This window comes from Aethalodelphis obliquidens, unplaced genomic scaffold (genome assembly GCF_003676395.1).
Source record: "Aethalodelphis obliquidens isolate GAN/ISIS:26980383/991018 unplaced genomic scaffold, ASM367639v1 scaffold41, whole genome shotgun sequence".
Taxonomy (NCBI): Eukaryota; Metazoa; Chordata; class Mammalia; order Artiodactyla; family Delphinidae; genus Aethalodelphis; species Aethalodelphis obliquidens.
This window is the reverse complement of record NW_020837985.1, coordinates 7,338,041-7,355,466: the sequence shown is the minus strand read 5'-3', so window position 1 is coordinate 7,355,466 and position 17,426 is coordinate 7,338,041. Positions and strand designations below refer to the sequence as shown.

At 44.5% G+C, this 17,426-nt stretch overlaps 1 protein-coding gene across 12 annotated transcripts in view; it reads left to right on the top strand.

Annotated features, from left to right (window-relative positions):
* ASAP1 (ArfGAP with SH3 domain, ankyrin repeat and PH domain 1) overlaps positions 1 to 17,426 on the top strand; it is a 349,713-nt gene that overhangs the window by 296,709 nt on the left and 35,578 nt on the right. For 7 of the 12 annotated variants that reach the window (XR_003438372.1, XM_027132473.1, XM_027132474.1 and 4 more), the window contains 10 exons: positions 903 to 951; positions 3,964 to 4,127; positions 5,527 to 5,660; positions 7,543 to 7,634; positions 13,036 to 13,222; positions 13,467 to 13,552; positions 14,632 to 14,747; positions 14,901 to 14,968; positions 16,098 to 16,181; positions 16,262 to 16,375. Coding sequence is in view for 11 of the 12 variants with exons in the window: in XM_027132473.1 (XP_026988274.1) it covers positions 903 to 951; positions 3,964 to 4,127; positions 5,527 to 5,660; positions 7,543 to 7,634; positions 13,036 to 13,222; positions 13,467 to 13,552; positions 14,632 to 14,747; positions 14,901 to 14,968; positions 16,098 to 16,181; positions 16,262 to 16,375 (1,094 nt within the window). In the remaining variant the exon portion in view is untranslated. The remainder of the gene's footprint in view (positions 1 to 902; positions 952 to 3,963; positions 4,128 to 5,526; positions 5,661 to 7,542; positions 7,635 to 13,035; positions 13,223 to 13,466; positions 13,553 to 14,631; positions 14,748 to 14,900; positions 14,969 to 16,097; positions 16,182 to 16,261; positions 16,376 to 17,426) is intronic. The other 5 variants (XM_027132478.1, XM_027132477.1, XM_027132470.1 and 2 more) reach the window with 4 other exon arrangements.

Below are 17,426 nucleotides of genomic sequence, written 5' to 3'. Positions count from 1 at the left end.
TGTGCCAGGTGCTTTATAAACATGGGCAAACCTCTCAAAAGCCCTGTCAGTTTCCCGTTTCACAGAAGAAAAACCTGAGACTCAGAGAGGTGCAGCAACTCACACAAGGTCTCACAGTGGTAAAGCAGGGATTCAGCCGAGACGCTTGGGCTCTAGCACCTGTGGCGTGTTCCTCTCTCTCAGGGAGTTGGGGAGGGGGGCCTACCCTGGAGCCAGTCACGTAGTGAGTGACGGGCTAGTAAGTAAAGGTGGTAAGTCAGTGGTAGTTCGACCTCAGTATGTAGAAACATTCTAGCAGATCCCACATTTTAAGGAAGAGCTTCCCTCATATACACCTGCCCAAAGTATCCAAGCTAAGCTGCCCTCTCCTTACCTGAGCCACAGCTTGAGGACGATCCTCCAGCAAGGCTTGAGCCCTTCTTCCCTGCAGCCTGATTCAGCCAGAGAGGAGCCTGGGGCACGATGTGCCTGCTTGTCAGGGCTGCCCTGTGAGTTACTTATCATTTATGGAAAGGAATTTTTTAAAAGGGAAAGCCAGTGAGAGGCAAACTGAAAAGGAAAAGTAGAATACTGAGTTCGCAGGTAGCACTCTCCGATTTGTCACCGAGATCCACTTGACCAGGTAGGGACCCGTCCCCCTTCCCACTTATTTTTCAAAAGAAGTGCTAGGCATTCACGTGGTGTTCGCAGTTATTTTGTTGTATTCTTGTTGCCCTTCAGAAGAATTATATTGACAAAGTGAATCGTGTAACTGCTAAAACAAAATGTTGCAAAAATAAAATTATATTAAAATCCTGCTTTTAATGTGTTCCCCACCCCCCAGGAACTTTCAAAATTTGCATTAATACCTAAGGTATTCTGCTTTCTAAGGTTTTGCTTTTTTCTCTTTTTTTGTATTTTAGATAATAGGACGTATCACTTTCAGGCAGAAGATGAGCAGGATTATGTAGCGTAAGTAGTTCTGGAATAACGGCACGATGCCTTACATTGAAAAAGCATCTCCGTCCTGTACAGTATACCTTTAAGTTTTCTTTTTTTTTTTTTTTTTTTACTGAGAATCCTGGTGGTTATTTCTCGCCTCTGGGCCTTCACATGCGTCTCTCCTCTCTGTCTAGGGTGCTCAGTAAACTCAGGTGCCCCCTGCAAGGTTCTGCTCAAGCCACACCGCCCTGGGGGTTTTGCTCCCTCCCTCCTGCCCCGCACCCACTTCACACCCCTCTGGATCCTCTGGCTCAGCCCAAGCCCTCTGGAGACCTAGAGCTTCTTTTTTTATATCTTTTTTTTTTTTTTTTTTTTTTTTTTGCGGTACGCGGGCCTCTCGCTGCTGTGGCCTCTCGAGTTGCGGAGCACAGGCTCCGGACGCGCAGGCTCAGCAGCCATGGCTCACGGGCCCAGCCGCTCCGCAGCATGTGGGATCCTCCCATACCAGGGCACAAACCCGTGTCCCCTGCATCGGCAGGCGGACTGTCAACCACTGCGCCACCAGGGAAGCCCACCTAGAGCTTCTTGAGGACAAGGACTGTGCCTTCTTCATTTCTAATCCCATCATCTGCACTTGGGAGGGGTTTATTCAGTGTTCAAGTAATTCATACCTTTTGCCTTCTCTCTGGGTGCTGGTGGTAGTGATGGGGGGGAGGACTTGGTTTTCATGAAGACGTCCTGGCATCCTGCACGGAAAGATGTTTATTTTCCTCCAAGTTACAGGGAGGAATTTTCACTGCCTCATTGAGTTGTTTTCTCATGTGAAAGTGTCCAGTGAATTGAACAGAGAAATCCTTTCTCATCTCACTGTGGAAGGAGGCAGGTACAACAGAAGAGCAGCTGCGTGTTTAAAGGCAGGCAGACTTGACTCTAGTCCAGAATCTGCCCGGTAGTGACTTTGTGACCTTGAAAAGATCGTCCCACCTCGGCCTTCTTGTCAGTAAGATGGGTTCTAGCCCTCGCTTGCAGGATTTTGAGACTTGAGGTCAAATGTGTAAAGCTTCTCATACAGTGCCCGTTGTTTTTTTTTTTTACTCCTGTAAACTCAAAGTGACTTTTAAAGTATTAAAACACCGTTATGCACTATTTTGTTTCTTAATACTTTTTTTGTATGCCTGTTACTTTAAAATAATTTTAAAGTTTTTTGAAGAATTGTCAGAAATAGTTGCTTTAATTCTTGACCCTTTTGAAATGTAGCCATTTCACCAAATTTGAATTATTCCTCCAGAAAATGAATTGTCCTTTAAATATGTATTTTCAGATTATCGTGGCAAACGTTTTTAATTTCTTTGTCAGGAGTTTTCAAATAAAGAGGCAAATGTGGCATAAGAGAAGGAACCCTGAAAAAAGGGTGTTAACAGAACTGTTTCCTTTTCCCAGTCTGACACCAGTCCCACTCTAGGGCCTTGGGCAAGTCACTGAATCTCTCTAGGCTTCTGTTTCTTTAAAGCATTTGTAAACCCTAACTCAGAGGCTTGTTGGAGGATTATATTTCAGAAATTATAAGTATGTGGCACATAGTAGATACTGGTAATATCAGATAGCCAAAATCTCAGGATGCCGAAGGAAAGCAAAATAGAGGCTTCTGCAGTCAAGTGAAAACTCCAGCATCATCAGTGCTGCTGCTGTTAAGTGCACAGTGATCTGCCCTGTGGAACCCAGATTCTTGACTTGTTTTTAAGAGAACAATTTCTAGTTTATAACTTGAGACTAATGATAGACGAAAATATTATTTAACTTAAAAGGTATTAAATGCCCACCCCATCCCCTGCATTCCTGAACAGTTGTTGAGTTTTCTGCTTCATAGCAGAAAAGCTAAGCTGTGCGATCCTTTTTCTCACAACAGTGAGGGTGAGCGCCACCTAGAGTCAAAGGTATGACTTGCAGTTCACCTATTCCAGGTATTAATACTCTGCTTTGGTTTTTAATCCTCATTGCTGTCTCTATCACTTATTCAAATGAAATGAAAAACATTTCTAAACCACTGTTTGTTCTCATGTTTTTGTTGATTTTCTTATTAAAAAGTTAATTTGGCTTTGGTTCCTCATTCGTGAAAGTAATACAACTCATTATAGATTCAAACAATTACAGAAAAATAGAGTCAAGCGTTCCATCTGTTTTTTTCTACAAAAAATCACTCAGAGACAACCGGTATTTTGGTGAGTTTCTTTCTATCCCTTTTTTCCCCAAACAAAATATATAATTCACAAATACATTTAAATTTGAGATTATGTCATATGACAGTTTTTTTCCTTTTTATTTCACAAAACATTATATTGTGATCATTTCCCCAAAGTCATCCAAAAATTAGTTGGAAACTTAAATTTCAATACCTGGTTAACTAGTCCACTTTGTGGTTATTTCAGGCTTTGCTAATCAACCCCTGTTATTGGGTATTTAGGTTGTTTTACGCATAGATTAGTAGCAAAGGGTTATTTTGTTGGGTACATATTGTGGTCATGCTGTACATATATTTTAATAGCCTGCACTTTTCATTTCATAAAATAAACATCATGTGTTTCCATTGTTAATGTACCTTTTTCATAAGCATGAATCTTCATGGAAAATGAAATACCCCTTCACTTTCACTTTTAAGTGCCCCCACTGACATGGACTCCCAGGAAACAATGCCTTTTGCTAAACTCCCTTTCCTGCCTCCTATTCCTTTCTCACCTGTTCTTTCTCATCCTTGCACTAGGCTGGTCCCACTCTGAGTCCTCTTCGTTCTGACGTTCCCTTTATATTCTGTCTCCGTGGAAACGCAGGCGCCTATGTGTTCACGCAAGCCCTTGGTCATTGATACCCTCTCATCTGTTCCTCTCATCTCGCTAGCTCTCTCCTGTGTGTTGTTTTCCATTCTTTGTATTGCTATGGGGAGGTCTCTTTTGCCAGTTCTGCATGAAAACAGATTCTTTTGCAGGGGAAGGAGAATGCAATGGCCAACCAGGCTCTTATGTCTCCTCCTCCTGTTTCTGACAACAGGTGGATATCAGTGCTGACGAACAGCAAAGAAGAGGCCCTCACCATGGCCTTCCGTGGAGAGCAGAGCACGGGGGAGAACAGCCTGGAGGACCTGACGAAAGCCATCATTGAGGACGTCCAGCGGCTCCCAGGCAATGATGTCTGCTGCGACTGCGGCTCGTCAGGTATTTGCCCCCAGAATTGAGCCGCTTGTTAAACATCCCTTCTCTTCCTGTAGAATATAAATAAGCAGGTTATTAAAATGCCTTAATCTCCTTGTGGACACAGACAATGTATGCCCTAGAGGTGGGTGAATTGTCCCACCTCTGAGTGCTTTCACCCCTGCCGTTTGCTCTACCTGGGAAGCTCTCACCTGCTCTCCCTAAATGCCACCTGCCAAAATGCCACCTTTCCCGTAAGGTCCAGTTAAATGGACAGTAAGGGGAGAGCACTGGACACGGAGTCCATCATCCTGGTTTGGAATCACCCGCCCGCTTCTCAGAGCCTGGACGACCTCATACTAAGTCCCTTTCCTATTCTGATCTTCAGTTTCCTCATCCTGAAAGTGGAATAACAAACCTCAGCTGTTATGAGGGCGTAGTGAAATGGCGCATGTGACACTGGCTGGCACACGGTACCTTTCCTTCCGTTCAGTAAAACCTCCCCAGCCTCTGTATCACACTGGTGTCCCCTTGCTCCAAATTTCTGTTCTCAAATGGCATCTGTGTTACTTAGGTATTGACAGTAGCTAACATTGATCGAATGCTTACGTTATAATAAGGATTGTGATATTTGTTTTGCTGGTCTTTACGTACTGAATCCTCACAGACTCTCTGAGCAAGATAACTAAAATTATCCCCATTTCACAGACGAGAAAACTGGGGGAATCAGAGAAGTGGATTGACTTGCCTGAGGTCACACATCTAGTAGTGGTCAAAATGTCGTGCAAACCTATCCTTAAGCATTATGATCTCCTTTTTAATTGTTTTACTAGTGCAGATGGGCTCCTGTATACAACAGGCCATAAGCACCTCAGAGGCAAGTCTCACATCTTCTGCTTTTGAGTACGTGTGTGATAGTGACTGACACAGTGTCAGGGTACGGCAGAGGAGGCTCTGCTCTGGGGCCCTTGGGGGTTGTAGAAAAAGCTATCTTATTACCAAGAGGTGCTTGTGCAGAAGCCATAACCAGGATGACGGGTTAAGTTGGGTTGTAGCGTGGAGGTTAACGATGGCTGTAGAACCCAGTCCCTTGTGAGCTGTACTTAGAAGGCCTTTAATCTATCACTGTCAGGATGTTTCCTCGGCCTCCTGGGCAAAGTCTTTCTCACATTTTCACAAAAATAAAGCACTGAATTTTATTTTCAATTCAGTATTGAAGGGATAGTTTTAAAATTTGTCTTAAAATTTGCTCTCTAACAAGCTATTAGTTTTTATAACAGCCCCTAGGCTAAACTGCAAGCATCCATTTCTTCCATTTAAATTTTTCCCTTATAGTTTTTAACAAATTTTACTACTGTTTTAGCTTCCTCTGTAGTTGGCACACTAAAAATTAGATATCTTGTCTTCAAAATCCTTTCCACAGAACCCACCTGGCTTTCAACCAACTTGGGGATTTTGACCTGCATAGAATGTTCCGGCATCCATAGGGAAATGGGGGTTCATATTTCCCGCATTCAGTCTTTGGAACTAGACAAATTAGGAACTTCTGAACTCTTGGTAAGTAGTGACCTGTCATGAATATATTTAGTATATTGCTTTGGGGGTTTTTGTTTCTGCTGAGTACAAAGAATTCTAGTTCCTGAATTTAGTGAATTTAAATAGGTATTTAAAATGTAAATTTTGTGGTATGTAACATTGACTGTTTCTACTTCCTGATTGAAGAACTGGCGAATCATACATTTCTATAATTAGCTCCACTGAATGGCTCTTTTCTTCTAGGATAGGCTTTTTCAAAGCTGCTTTTCTTCTTTTGGAATAGTTTTTATATGATTCACTGTCATAGCAGTAAAGGGAGTTAGATGTTGAACTCGCATGTTCACTTTATCTAGTGGCTTATGTTATTAAAGATAATGACCAAAGAGTTTTTCTCTATTTTTACTGTTTGTAAGTTTGTAAAAGTACACATGAATTGAGCGTGGCCTGTTAGCTACTGTCATAAACCAGCCACTCCTTAACCCACAACTTCTTTAGGTAGTCAGGGAAAAAATTGTGTGCCGTTATGGTGTATAGCTTTATAATATGGAAAGGGGACCCTCATCAGGTCCAAGTTAAAGTGGTCCCACAGTTCACCAAATGAAGGAAGGAAAGGCCTACTTATGGCATCTCCTATAATACCTTGTGGCCATCAGTCCTGTCTTGCATAACTGGAACCCTGGTGCCTGTGAGAGAGTCCTTCTACTAAGGGTGAAAGGGTTCGAAGTAAAGTAGGGCTTCTCCTCACACAGGAGGCTCTTGATCAGGACCTGAGTGTGCCTGGGGCTCAAAAAATCTGAAAGCCTAGCTTATCACTAGCCTTGCCGGGAGCAAAGTACCCCAGAGTCAGGGCAGGTAGTCACCCAGCCAGCAGCCTTTGTCATCTGAGCACCCATTAAGCAATGGTGGTCTGTCTTGTGTTGCATGAGCCCCTTGATTTAGGAAGTATCCTGATACGCGGCTCCCTATTCCCTTCAGGGTCATCGAGAAAAGGCTCAGACCTAATACCTGTAACGTTCTTCTTTAGTATGAAAATGGTGTCAGTCCATCGTAAACACTTAACTATGTGATAAATCCAAGAGACCTGATCACATGAGTGTTTCCTAAACTTCACATCAATCCCCAATTTATCTCAATGACCAAAAGCCTTTCAGGACAAATTTTCTTGGAAGGGTCTTGAACCCAGAAGCAAAATGGTTCCTGGGGCCTCTTCATTAATCGCCTGCAGGATCTTAATTGGTGCCCCAAATATAAAGGAATCCTGCAGCATCTTAATTGGTACCCCAAATATAAAGGAATCCTGCAGCATCTTAATTGGTACCCCAAATATAAAGGAATCCTGCAGCATCTTAATTGGTACCCCAAATATAAAGGAATCCTACAGCATCTTAATTGGTACCCCAAATATAAAGGAATCCTGCATCCTTTTCTGTTCAATAACAGTAAATCTGCTTTATCTAGAAATGAGTTGTGATGGTAATTGAAAAGCTATTGCTGTCCATTAAGCATTTAACCTAGATTCATATTTGGAATCTGCTCTGTCTAATCTCATATAGTGTGTGCGTGTGTGCGTGTGTGTGTGTAGGACCACATCCTATTCTAGTCTAACGTTTATCACATTATGTTTGTGAAAATGATTAGTTTTCTTATCTATGGTTCCACTAGTCCATTAGCTCCTATAGCAGGGAACATGGTTTACCCATCTCTGTATTTCCGGTGCTCAGAAGTTCAGTGCCTGGCGCAGAGTACGTGCTCCGTAAGTTATCTGTTGACCAGGTGGATGGGCAGTTTGTATGTTGAGTCAAATGAGGGAAAATACGTATTCAGAAATCTCAAAAGCAAATAATAGGAAACTTTTAAACTAGTAGTAAGGAGTTTGCTATATTGTGTTTTGTTTATGTTACAGCTGGCCAAGAATGTAGGAAACAATAGTTTTAATGATATTATGGAAGCAAATTTACCCAGCCCCTCACCAAAACCCACCCCTTCAAGTGATATGTAAGTACTTCTAATACAATGAATTCTTTATTGTTCTGTAATTGTTCTTCTACTCTCCCCAAAACTTCTCAGTGGTTGTAGTACTTTTTTTCCCCAGAGGAAATTTCATTATGAGAAAAAAGCAGAGAAAAGTAAAGTGTCTGAGACATATTTCTGGAATGACCCGATTATTTTCATCATCACCTTTCCCTAGGTAGTTGCAGCTGCTCTGTGGAGGATAAATCTTCGTAAGGACAATTATCTCTTAATCCTCACATGTTGTGATAAATAAGAGACATACAAAAGCAACGGGAGATTCCTGTCAGATTTGCGAAAAGCCAGACGCTTAACAGCCCACTCAGGCAGACTGTGGGGAAGCAGACATCTCCTCTCCTGTGTTGTTGGTGGGAGTACAAATGGTACACCATCCATAAGGGACAAATTAGCCATTTTCATCACGATTATAGATTTATTTATTACCCTGACGCAGCAACGGCACTTCTGGGAAGTTCTTCCTGTTCTGTAATGGAAAAGGATTAGGAACAAAGCAAGTGTCTACCTGTAGATACAGGATGAAATATTCTGTGGTATGACCACACAGCGGAACCTCTTGCAGATGTAAAAAGGAATAGGAAGCTGCTTCTGTCCTGATCTGGGATGATCTCCAGGATGACGGTCAAGTGAAAACATCAGGTGCAGTGAGTGCAGTGTTCACGGCACGCTGCCTTTGGGGCAGGGAAGGGTGGAGGGCGTGGGAACAAGTGCACAGAGGCCCCCGCACCCCCGACCCAGGCACCCTGTCCAAACTCAGGAGCCAGATTTTGGGTACTTCTACTGATTAATCGCTCCCTGTGAACTCACGCTACTCATCATCTGGACTCAGACACCAAATAGATTTAGACGGTGAAGGACACACATGAACATATGTATTTATTTAAACTTGGGTTTGCTTGAAGAAACACTGACAGATACCCAGGAAACTAATAAAAGCGCTTCCTCCGGGGTGGGCATAGGACCCCCTCAGTAAGCACTTTCTGATATCATTTTTATTGTTGAGTCATGGGAATCTTTAAGCATATTCAAAAAGGTTTACATTGAATTTACACTTTAAACTTTTAAATCCTGTGGATAACTAGGAGAAAAGAGATTTAATTCCGACTCGAGCGATCAGGGAAGCCTTTGCGAAGTAGACGCCAGCCTGAATGTTTTGCAGCCTCTCCTGGGTGGTTGGTTATTCAAAGCAAAGCACTTTATGGGGCACATTCGAGGAACATGTTTTCTTCATCCTGAAATCTCGAAATTCGATCTCCCAGAGGCCTCTTGGCATTTGTCTTTTCTTGAATTAGACAAATGCATATTGTACGTTTAGTCTGTGCCTCATGTTATGTCAGATGCTGGGGAAACGTCAAAACACAAACTAGATATAAACCCTGTCTTCGTGACACCTAGAGCCTAGCGAGGAAGCTAGGTGTTAACCAAGAAACTAAACAGCGAATCATTTAGTCGTAGTTGTGGTAAGTGTCACAGAAGAAAAGTTAGGGATGTTGGGGGCCTATATTGAATATAATACCCTAAGCTAATCTGGGGGAGCGTCTGGCTTAACAGCAACCTTCAAGCATCGTCCTAGCACAAACACTGCTTGGATGTCTTTTTCACACTAATGAGCTCAAATTACACTGAGAACTAGGGCTTTCCGAAGCTAGTTTGATCATAAAACAACTGCAGACAAATGTGATCCGTGGGTTACTTCACAGATGTGGTAACAGTGAGTGCTCGAGCACACACGGCCCAGTCTTGCCCACACCAGTGTTTTTGAAGTGTTTACATGACCCAGACCTCGAAGGCATTTCTTTAGGATAAATCTCATAACAACATGGGGTTTTGTTTCCTGCTTTTCACGTGGGAGACAGCGTCAGCGCTGCGCCCCGTCAGCTCTGTGGCCTCCGTCAGGCCCTCCCCTTCAAAGAGCTCATGATTCTCCAAATCTCTAACGCAGCCGCTGTTGCCAGACTCCGGGAGTTCGGATCCACTTCCTAAACTGGGATCTTGGGCAAGTAGCTTTGACTGTCTGAGCCTCAGTTTCCTCATCTGCAAAGTGTGTCAACCCCCTAGGGCGTGGGGAGGACTAATGAGAAGAGCTTAGAGCAGCTGTGGGCATATAGTGAGTATTTACTGCTGCTGTCATCATTATTGTTGTTATTCTCTCATTTGGGCACAACCGAGAGGAATGGAGTGAATCTCCTGTAACATGATTAAATCACTCACATATTTAATTAAGCAACTTCTGTGTTCCAGGCACACTTTTAAGTGCCGAAGATACAGTCAGTAGTGAACAAGGCAGCTCCTGTCCTGCTTACATTCTCACTGGGGTGAGGAAAACACAGGGAATGAGAAAGTAAATAACCTAAGTTCACATGGTAGTTGGTGTCAGCAGGAAGACATAACAGGGTGAGGGGTTGACGTGTAGGGGGTCAGGGAGCATCTGAGGACCCGACATTTGAGTTGAGAACTAGAGGGTATGACGGACAGGTGTGAGCAAGCAGGCCAGGCAGGTGGACAGTAAGTGTTGCTGCCCTGAAGGGGGACAGGCTTGGCGTGTTCACGTGACAACAAGAAGGCAGGTGAGGCTGCAGGACACTGAGCCAGGAGAGTGCTGGGAGATGCCACAGAGATGGGGCCAGACACGTAGGGTTCTGCAGGTCGTGGAATGGTTTCGGATATTATTATTCTAAGTGTGATCAGAAGTTGTCAAACAAAGGGAGTGACATGATAAGTTATGTTTTAAATGGATCCTTGTGGTTCAGTGATGCTCAACTGGGGCAGCTTTGCCCCCAGAGGACACTTGGCAGTGTCTGGACACATTACATCGTGACTTGGGCAGGTACTGCTGGCATCCAGAGGATAGAAGCCCGGGATGCTGCCGAACAGCCTACAAAGCATGGGGTTGCCGTCCATAACAAAGGATTATCCAGGCAAAACGTCAGTAGCATGGAGGTTGAGAAACCCAGCTGTGGCTGATGAGTGAAGGACAGACTATAGGGGGTGGTGGGGACAGACTGAAGAGAAATTTGTACCAGATCGACTGAGAAATAAAGATAAATTGGACTAAGGTGGTAGCGGCGGAGGTGGTGGAAAGTAGTTCGATTCAGTTCTCAATGTATTTTGAAGGGAGAACCACCGGGATTTGCTCATCAGTTTAAATATGGGGTGTTTAAGGGAATTGTCCAGATGACGCCCACGGTTTCTGGCCTGAGCATCTAGGTGAATGGCCAGTACCGTTATCTGAGCCAGGGTAGGTAGGAAGGACCGGGTTTGGTGGGGGACAGAAGGAGAAAGTTGTCTTTCATCTAGAACTCTTGACATCCAGACTTTCAGACAAGTCTGTTTCCCACCCTCCCTAGTGCCCCATGCCAGAAAGCCTTCCATTGCCGGGGGACTAAATGTGACTAGACAGAGATAACTCTGAGTACCCAGAAAGGGTTAAACAAATCCTGCCGAGGGAGAGCTCAGACACTTGCCGTAGCCACAGAATTGCAGAGCCAGGGCTGGAGGTGGTCTGCTAGGTGACCTGGGGCCAATACCTCAGTGCCCTCTGCATCTTCCCTGCTGGATTGTCAGGTGGCATCTGCGTGACGCTTCCAGCCACAGGAGCCCGCCTGCAGAGCTCGCTGCAGTTTAGGTCTCCCTCCCTGCCATGGATCCTAGCCCTACCCGCCTTGGATAAGAGTAGAAAGGAAGCTTAGAAGTGAACCCACAGCCGTGCATCATTCTTTGTTCCATACCTGGAAGGTAGTAAGTAAGGCAGGTATGATTGCTAATAACTTCACAGGTGAGGAAACTGAGGCAGAGCGAGAACTTGATTTACCCAGGGTCACGGAGGTAGCAAGTGGTATCAGACTTGCATTAAGCCATCTAGTTCTTAAGTCTGGTGTTCCATCCACCACACAGTAGCTGCCTTTCAAACTTGATGTAAGTCACACACAGCAAGTCTCAGAAGCCAGGCTTAGGCCGTCCTTTCAGGTATCTGGAAGTCTTCCAATTCATCAGGTTACGGCCATTCTAGGAGGACTCTGACCTAAGCATAAAGGACACTCTTGAGTGTACCATCTTGGTTCCCGGAGCAGAATCTGCAACTCACCAAAGGCTCTGTGCCACCGTCAACCAGCCCAACTCTCTGCTGCCAACCCAGAATGAAAGAAAAAAGCATCAGCGCTATTTTAAACAGTGTTTCCAGGCTGTGGGATGTGGGAAACAGTAACAGCTACCACACATGGAGTGACTATTTCTGAGCAAGAAATTTTGTGTCCCATGAATTAGAGCCCTCCTGGAAAGAGGAAAGCCCCTATTAGCGGCTGTATGTTCTTTAATTCAAAATATACCAATGAGTTATAGTCCCCAATTTCAAATGAAAAACAAAAATACTGAAGGTCATAAAGATTAAGTAGTTTACCTAACGTTGCACAGCTGGTTTGCTGTAGGACTAGGATTTGAACCCAAAATCCATTCATTGTCTTTTTATTAATTGGCTCATGTAACGGGTGAGTTCAGGTACAGCTGGACCCAGGATGTCAGACAGTATCATCTGGACCTTAGCTCACTCTCCTGACTCTTGTCTCTCCTTTCCTCTGAGCCAGCGTCCATTTCAGCCTTTCCCCAAAGTTGACCATCAGGCCACTGAGGTCATAGGCTCACCCCTGCAGCTGGGAGGTGGGGTCAGAACCACTTGAACTGAAGTGGAGAGGGGGTAGGTCCTGAAGAGAAGGAGAAATGCACCAGGCCCACTTGGGCTTTGGGCATGTCATCCACGGCAGGAAAGACCACCGTCTGTGTCCTTCTGGAGCTTCAACGACAGCTGTGCTGAGCCTCAGTTTCCTGTCAGTGTCTTCATTCTGTCTTTGCTAGAATAAACTTGGTCTAAACCTGTTTGCTGGAACGTTGAAGGGAAGTGTATCTTAATTAAAATAACTCTTCTCAGGACTTCCCTGGTGGCGCAGTGGTTAATAATCTGCCTGCCAGTTCAGGGGACACGGGTTCGAGTCCTGGTCCGGGAAGATCCCACATGCCGCGGAGCAACTTAAGCCCGTGCGCCACAACTACTGAGCCTGTGCTCTAGCGCCCACAAGCCACAACTGCTGAGCCCGCGTGCCACAACTAGTGAAGCCCGCGCGCCTAGAGCCCGTGCTCCGCAGCAAGAGAAGCCACTGCAATGAGAAGCCCGTGCACCGCAACGAAGAGTAGCCCCTGCTCGCCACAACTAGAGAAAGCCCGCACACAGCAACAAAGACCCAACGCAGCCAAAAATAAATAAATAAATAACATAAAATGACTCTTCTCGGAGAAAACTGTTTGTCAGAAAATGTAAATCTTTCTTAGCTCTTGGGAAATAAAAAGTCTTAGTTCATTTTGCTTTGCTCTATTTTAGGACTGTACGGAAGGAATATATCACTGCAAAGTATGTAGATCATAGATTTTCACGGAAGACCTGTTCATCTTCGTCAGCTAAACTGAACGAATTGCTTGAGGCCATCAAATCCAGGGATTTACTTGCACTAATTCAAGTCTATGCAGAGGGGGTAGAGCTAATGGAACCGCTGCTGGAACCCGGACAGGTACAGCTTCACTGAAATCAGGATGAAGAGGGACGCGGGAAATCAGTTTAAAAGATGACACATTTTATTGTAACACCACAGAATGAGACTGTTATACATTAAGTGATCGTGTCTGAATCCGGACAATTTGAGAGTGAAAGGGGCTGCTATTAATAATTACTTTGGGGCAGCTGACTTAAACGAAGCCTGTCTAGGCAAACTAGGACCTCTGACCACCCTATTTATACTTCTCCTTTCCTTTCAGGAGCTCGGGGAGACAGCCCTTCATCTTGCAGTCCGAACTGCAGACCAGACATCTCTCCACTTGGTTGACTTCCTTGTACAAAACTGGTACGGTTTTTGTTTTCTCTGGATATGCCTTGTAAGTTAACGCGAACCAGCCCTATTGGCGGCCTACCTCAGGACTCAGCAAAGAGCCAGACCCTGTTACAGGCTTTGCAGGCCATGAGGTGTCTGTCACAGCCATTCAGCATTGTCATCATAGTGTGAAAACTGCCACAATCAGTATGTAAACAAGTGAGCATGGCCATGTTCCAGTAAAGCTGTATTTACAAAAACAAGCAAGGGGCCAGATATGGCCTGTGGGCTGTAGTTGGCCAACCCTTGGCCTAGATAAATGTAAAATCCTATCTCTGGGTCCAAAACCTGCTGCATTAAGGGAGGTTGAAAGAGAGGACACTTAACAGCACAAGGTAACAGGTCTGTGAGTTTTCATTGTTTATAAGTTCATGGTAAGAGATCAGTATGTGTGGCTGACCCAATTGCTAATTCAAGTTTAGGATATACTAATAGGAGAGTAATACTGAACACAGCAGGTTTAGACTTGCTGGATTCTTTGTTGGGTAGTTCTGTAAGCTACAGATTAGGAGGAGGAACTAGAACTCATCCAAAGGAGAGCGATTAAAATAGTGAGGGGATTTGAACTCACATACGATACGGTGCCTGGACACAAGCCAGATTGTACAAACGCCCAGCCTCTTCCATAGAGGTGGTTCTGCGTAGTGGTTAAGACCATTGGCTCCAGAGACACACTGCCTGTGTTCAAATCCCTGCTCCATCATCTGTGTCTCGATAATCTCGCAAACAAGCACTTCATCCTCTCTGTTTTCATCTAAAAAATAAGGGTTATAGTATACCTACCCCATCAGGTGGTTGTGAAGACTAAATGAGCTAATACACGTAGGAGACGTGTGTCTGTCCCGTACACAGTAGGCACTCAATAAATGCTGGCTGTTATTGTCATTATGTTGCTTATAAATGGAAGTGTCATGTTAGAAACATCATCATCTTCCCTGCTTATAAGAAGTAGGTCGCAAATTTGACTCAGTTGTTAGCATGGGAAAAAGTGGTTCATCTGTAGTTTTAAGTTACAGAGCAAGTCATTTTTTTCTGATGCTTTCATTTTTCAGTGGGAACCTGGATAAGCAGACGGCCCTGGGGAACACGGCTCTGCACTACTGTAGCATGTATGGTAAACCTGAGTGTTTGAAGCTGCTTCTCAGGAGCAAGCCCACCGTGGATGTCGGTAAGTGTGGCCAAGCGTCTCTTAATAACTGCGGTGAGAGCGTTCAGTTGGCTGAAACCTAGACATGCCTGTTCCATTGTCATCTGAGTATTGTTCTTTGCCTTTTCAAGATGTATCTTAGATAATCATGCAACTGTATTCCACCTGTTTTAGCTAACCAGGCTGGAGAGACTGCCCTGGACATAGCAAAGAGACTGAAGGCCACCCAGTGTGAAGATCTGGTAAGCGGAGTGGGACAGGGGTGAGCCCAACTGCCCTGAAAGGGTGTTCTCTGAAACACGACTGGAGTGAGAGAAGCAGATTCTTTCTCTCTCTCTTTTTTTTTTTTGAACATTGGCTAAAGAAATCTAGATAAGCACTCAGGCTACATTTGAAAAAATGGTAAAATGATAAATTTGTCATCCATGTCTTTTGAGTACAGTTATGGTGTAGCAGCTAAAAGGCATTTGAGAGGTCTTATTACCAGACAAACTGCTTTTTTTTTTTTTTTTGGCCGTGCCACACGGCAGGCAGGGGCAGGATCTTACTTCCCTGACCAGGGATCGAACCTGAGCCCCCGGCACTGGAAGCACAGAGTCTTAGCCACTCGACCACCAGGGAAGTCCCAAGGTGCTGCTTTTTTTGTTTGCCAGACATTAGTCTTTCTCTGTAGCTTAACAGTAAAGAATTATTTGAGGAATTCCCTGGCGGTCCAGTGGGTAGAACTCTGCAGTTCCTGGGTTCAGTCCCTGGAACTAAGGTCAGGGAACTAAGATCCTGCAAGCCGTGTGGTGCAGCCAAAAAACAAAAATAATTTTTTTTGGAAAGAATTACTTGGGAAGCCGGTGCCAAAAACTGGGCAAGCAAAGTTCAGAGTGTAATGGTTTTCAGAATGTCCAGTGCCCTCCCTCCCCTCCCCCGCATCCTGTGTACACACTCACCTCCAGTCCCACTAGTTCTTGCTTATACCTCTGGGCCTTTGCGTAGAGCATGATTCTCTTAACCACAGGGAAGGATAAGATAGAAAAGATAAGTTACATTCCCTTGAGTTCCTGCTAAGTGCCAAGTACCCACCCAGGCCCAGCAGTTGTACGTCTTTATTTTTACAAGCATGCTTTAGGGACGTTGGAGTTACCCTTGCCCCATTTTATGACTAAGAAAGTGGGCCATGGGTGGAACCAGGACTGTCTGAGTTTAAAGGCCTACCGGCCTACCTGTCGCACTTCAGTGACTCTGCTTTTGCCTTCCAGCGGGAATTTGCAGTTTTGAGGCTCATTTTAATAATATTGAGAAAGCTTTTAATTTTGGAGAGAAGTCACGTTACCAGAATTAAAAAGGCTCCACCCGTAATTCTTTGCAATTCCTCTTCAGTCTGTCCTGTGGCAGTCCCGTTTGTATAATCAGAGTTTTGCCTGCAGTGCAGCTACTGGTGATGAATCCGAAACCAGGAATGAGGTGGGATTTGCTCAGTGTTTATATAATGTCCGGGTGCCTGGCAATGAAATTACAGCGGTTACACCTGCTGTTACTTTCAGCTTTCCCAGGCTAAATCTGGAAAGTTCAATCCACATGTCCACGTAGAATATGAGTGGAATCTTCGACAGGAAGAGATGGATGAAAGCGATGATGATCTGGATGACAAAGTGAGTGTACGTAGTGCCTCTGATTCCTTAGCCCTTCTCCCAGGTTTTCTCCACTATACAGATAAGACCCATTCTTTGTGAGATTGATTTTGGTCTTACGACCTGATTCACCAGGGCCATTTTCTTTGTTTAGTCTCTGATCCTTGTTGAGTGCCACTTAATAGCTGTATTGGTCAGGATTCTCCAGAGAAACAACCAGTAGGGGTGGGTGGGTGGGTGGTGTGTGTGGGGTTGCGTGGGGGGTGTGTGTGGTGTAGAGATGGAGAGAAATTCATTTTAAGGAGTTGGCTCACATGCCTGGGGCGGGCCCGGCCAGAATCCCCAGGGCAAGCCAGTAGGCTGGGGACTCCACAGGAGCTGAGGGTGCAGTCCTGAGTTTTCAGGCAGAAAGCCTTCTTCCTTTGGGGATCCTTAGTCTTTCCTCTTAAGCCCTTTGACTGCCTGCATGAGGCCCACCCCTGTTACTCAAAATCTAACCTAAATGTGAACCACATATAAAAAATACCTTCACAGCAACATCTAGACTGGTGTTTGACCAGTCACCTGTGCACCATAGCCTTAGCCAAGTCAACACGTAAAATTAGTCATCAAAACAGCTAATTAATAAATAACAAGTTGTCACTGATTGAGTGTTTAAATATGAACTAGGTGGCAGCGAGCACGTGTCACCTCAGGTCATCTCTATCAAAAGCCCATTGGGGTGTTGTCATTGTCCCACTTTACAGAGGAGAAGACTGACAGGGAAATCACGTGGTGTATCTAAAGTCTCACAGTGAGTAAAGACAGTCTCAGGGATTAAACCCAGTTCTGTGTGACTTTATCATAGATAGCTCTGAATTACCTCTGAAGGTTCATTTGTACCCTTTTTTTAGATTCCACATATAAGTGATATCATATGATATTTGTCTTTCTGTGTCTGACTCACTTAGTGTGATAATCTCTAGGTCCATCCATGTTGCTGCAAATGGCATTATTTTGTTCTTTTTTATGGCTGAGTAATATTCCATCGTATATATGTCCCACATCTTATTTATCCATTCCTCTGTCAGTGAACGTT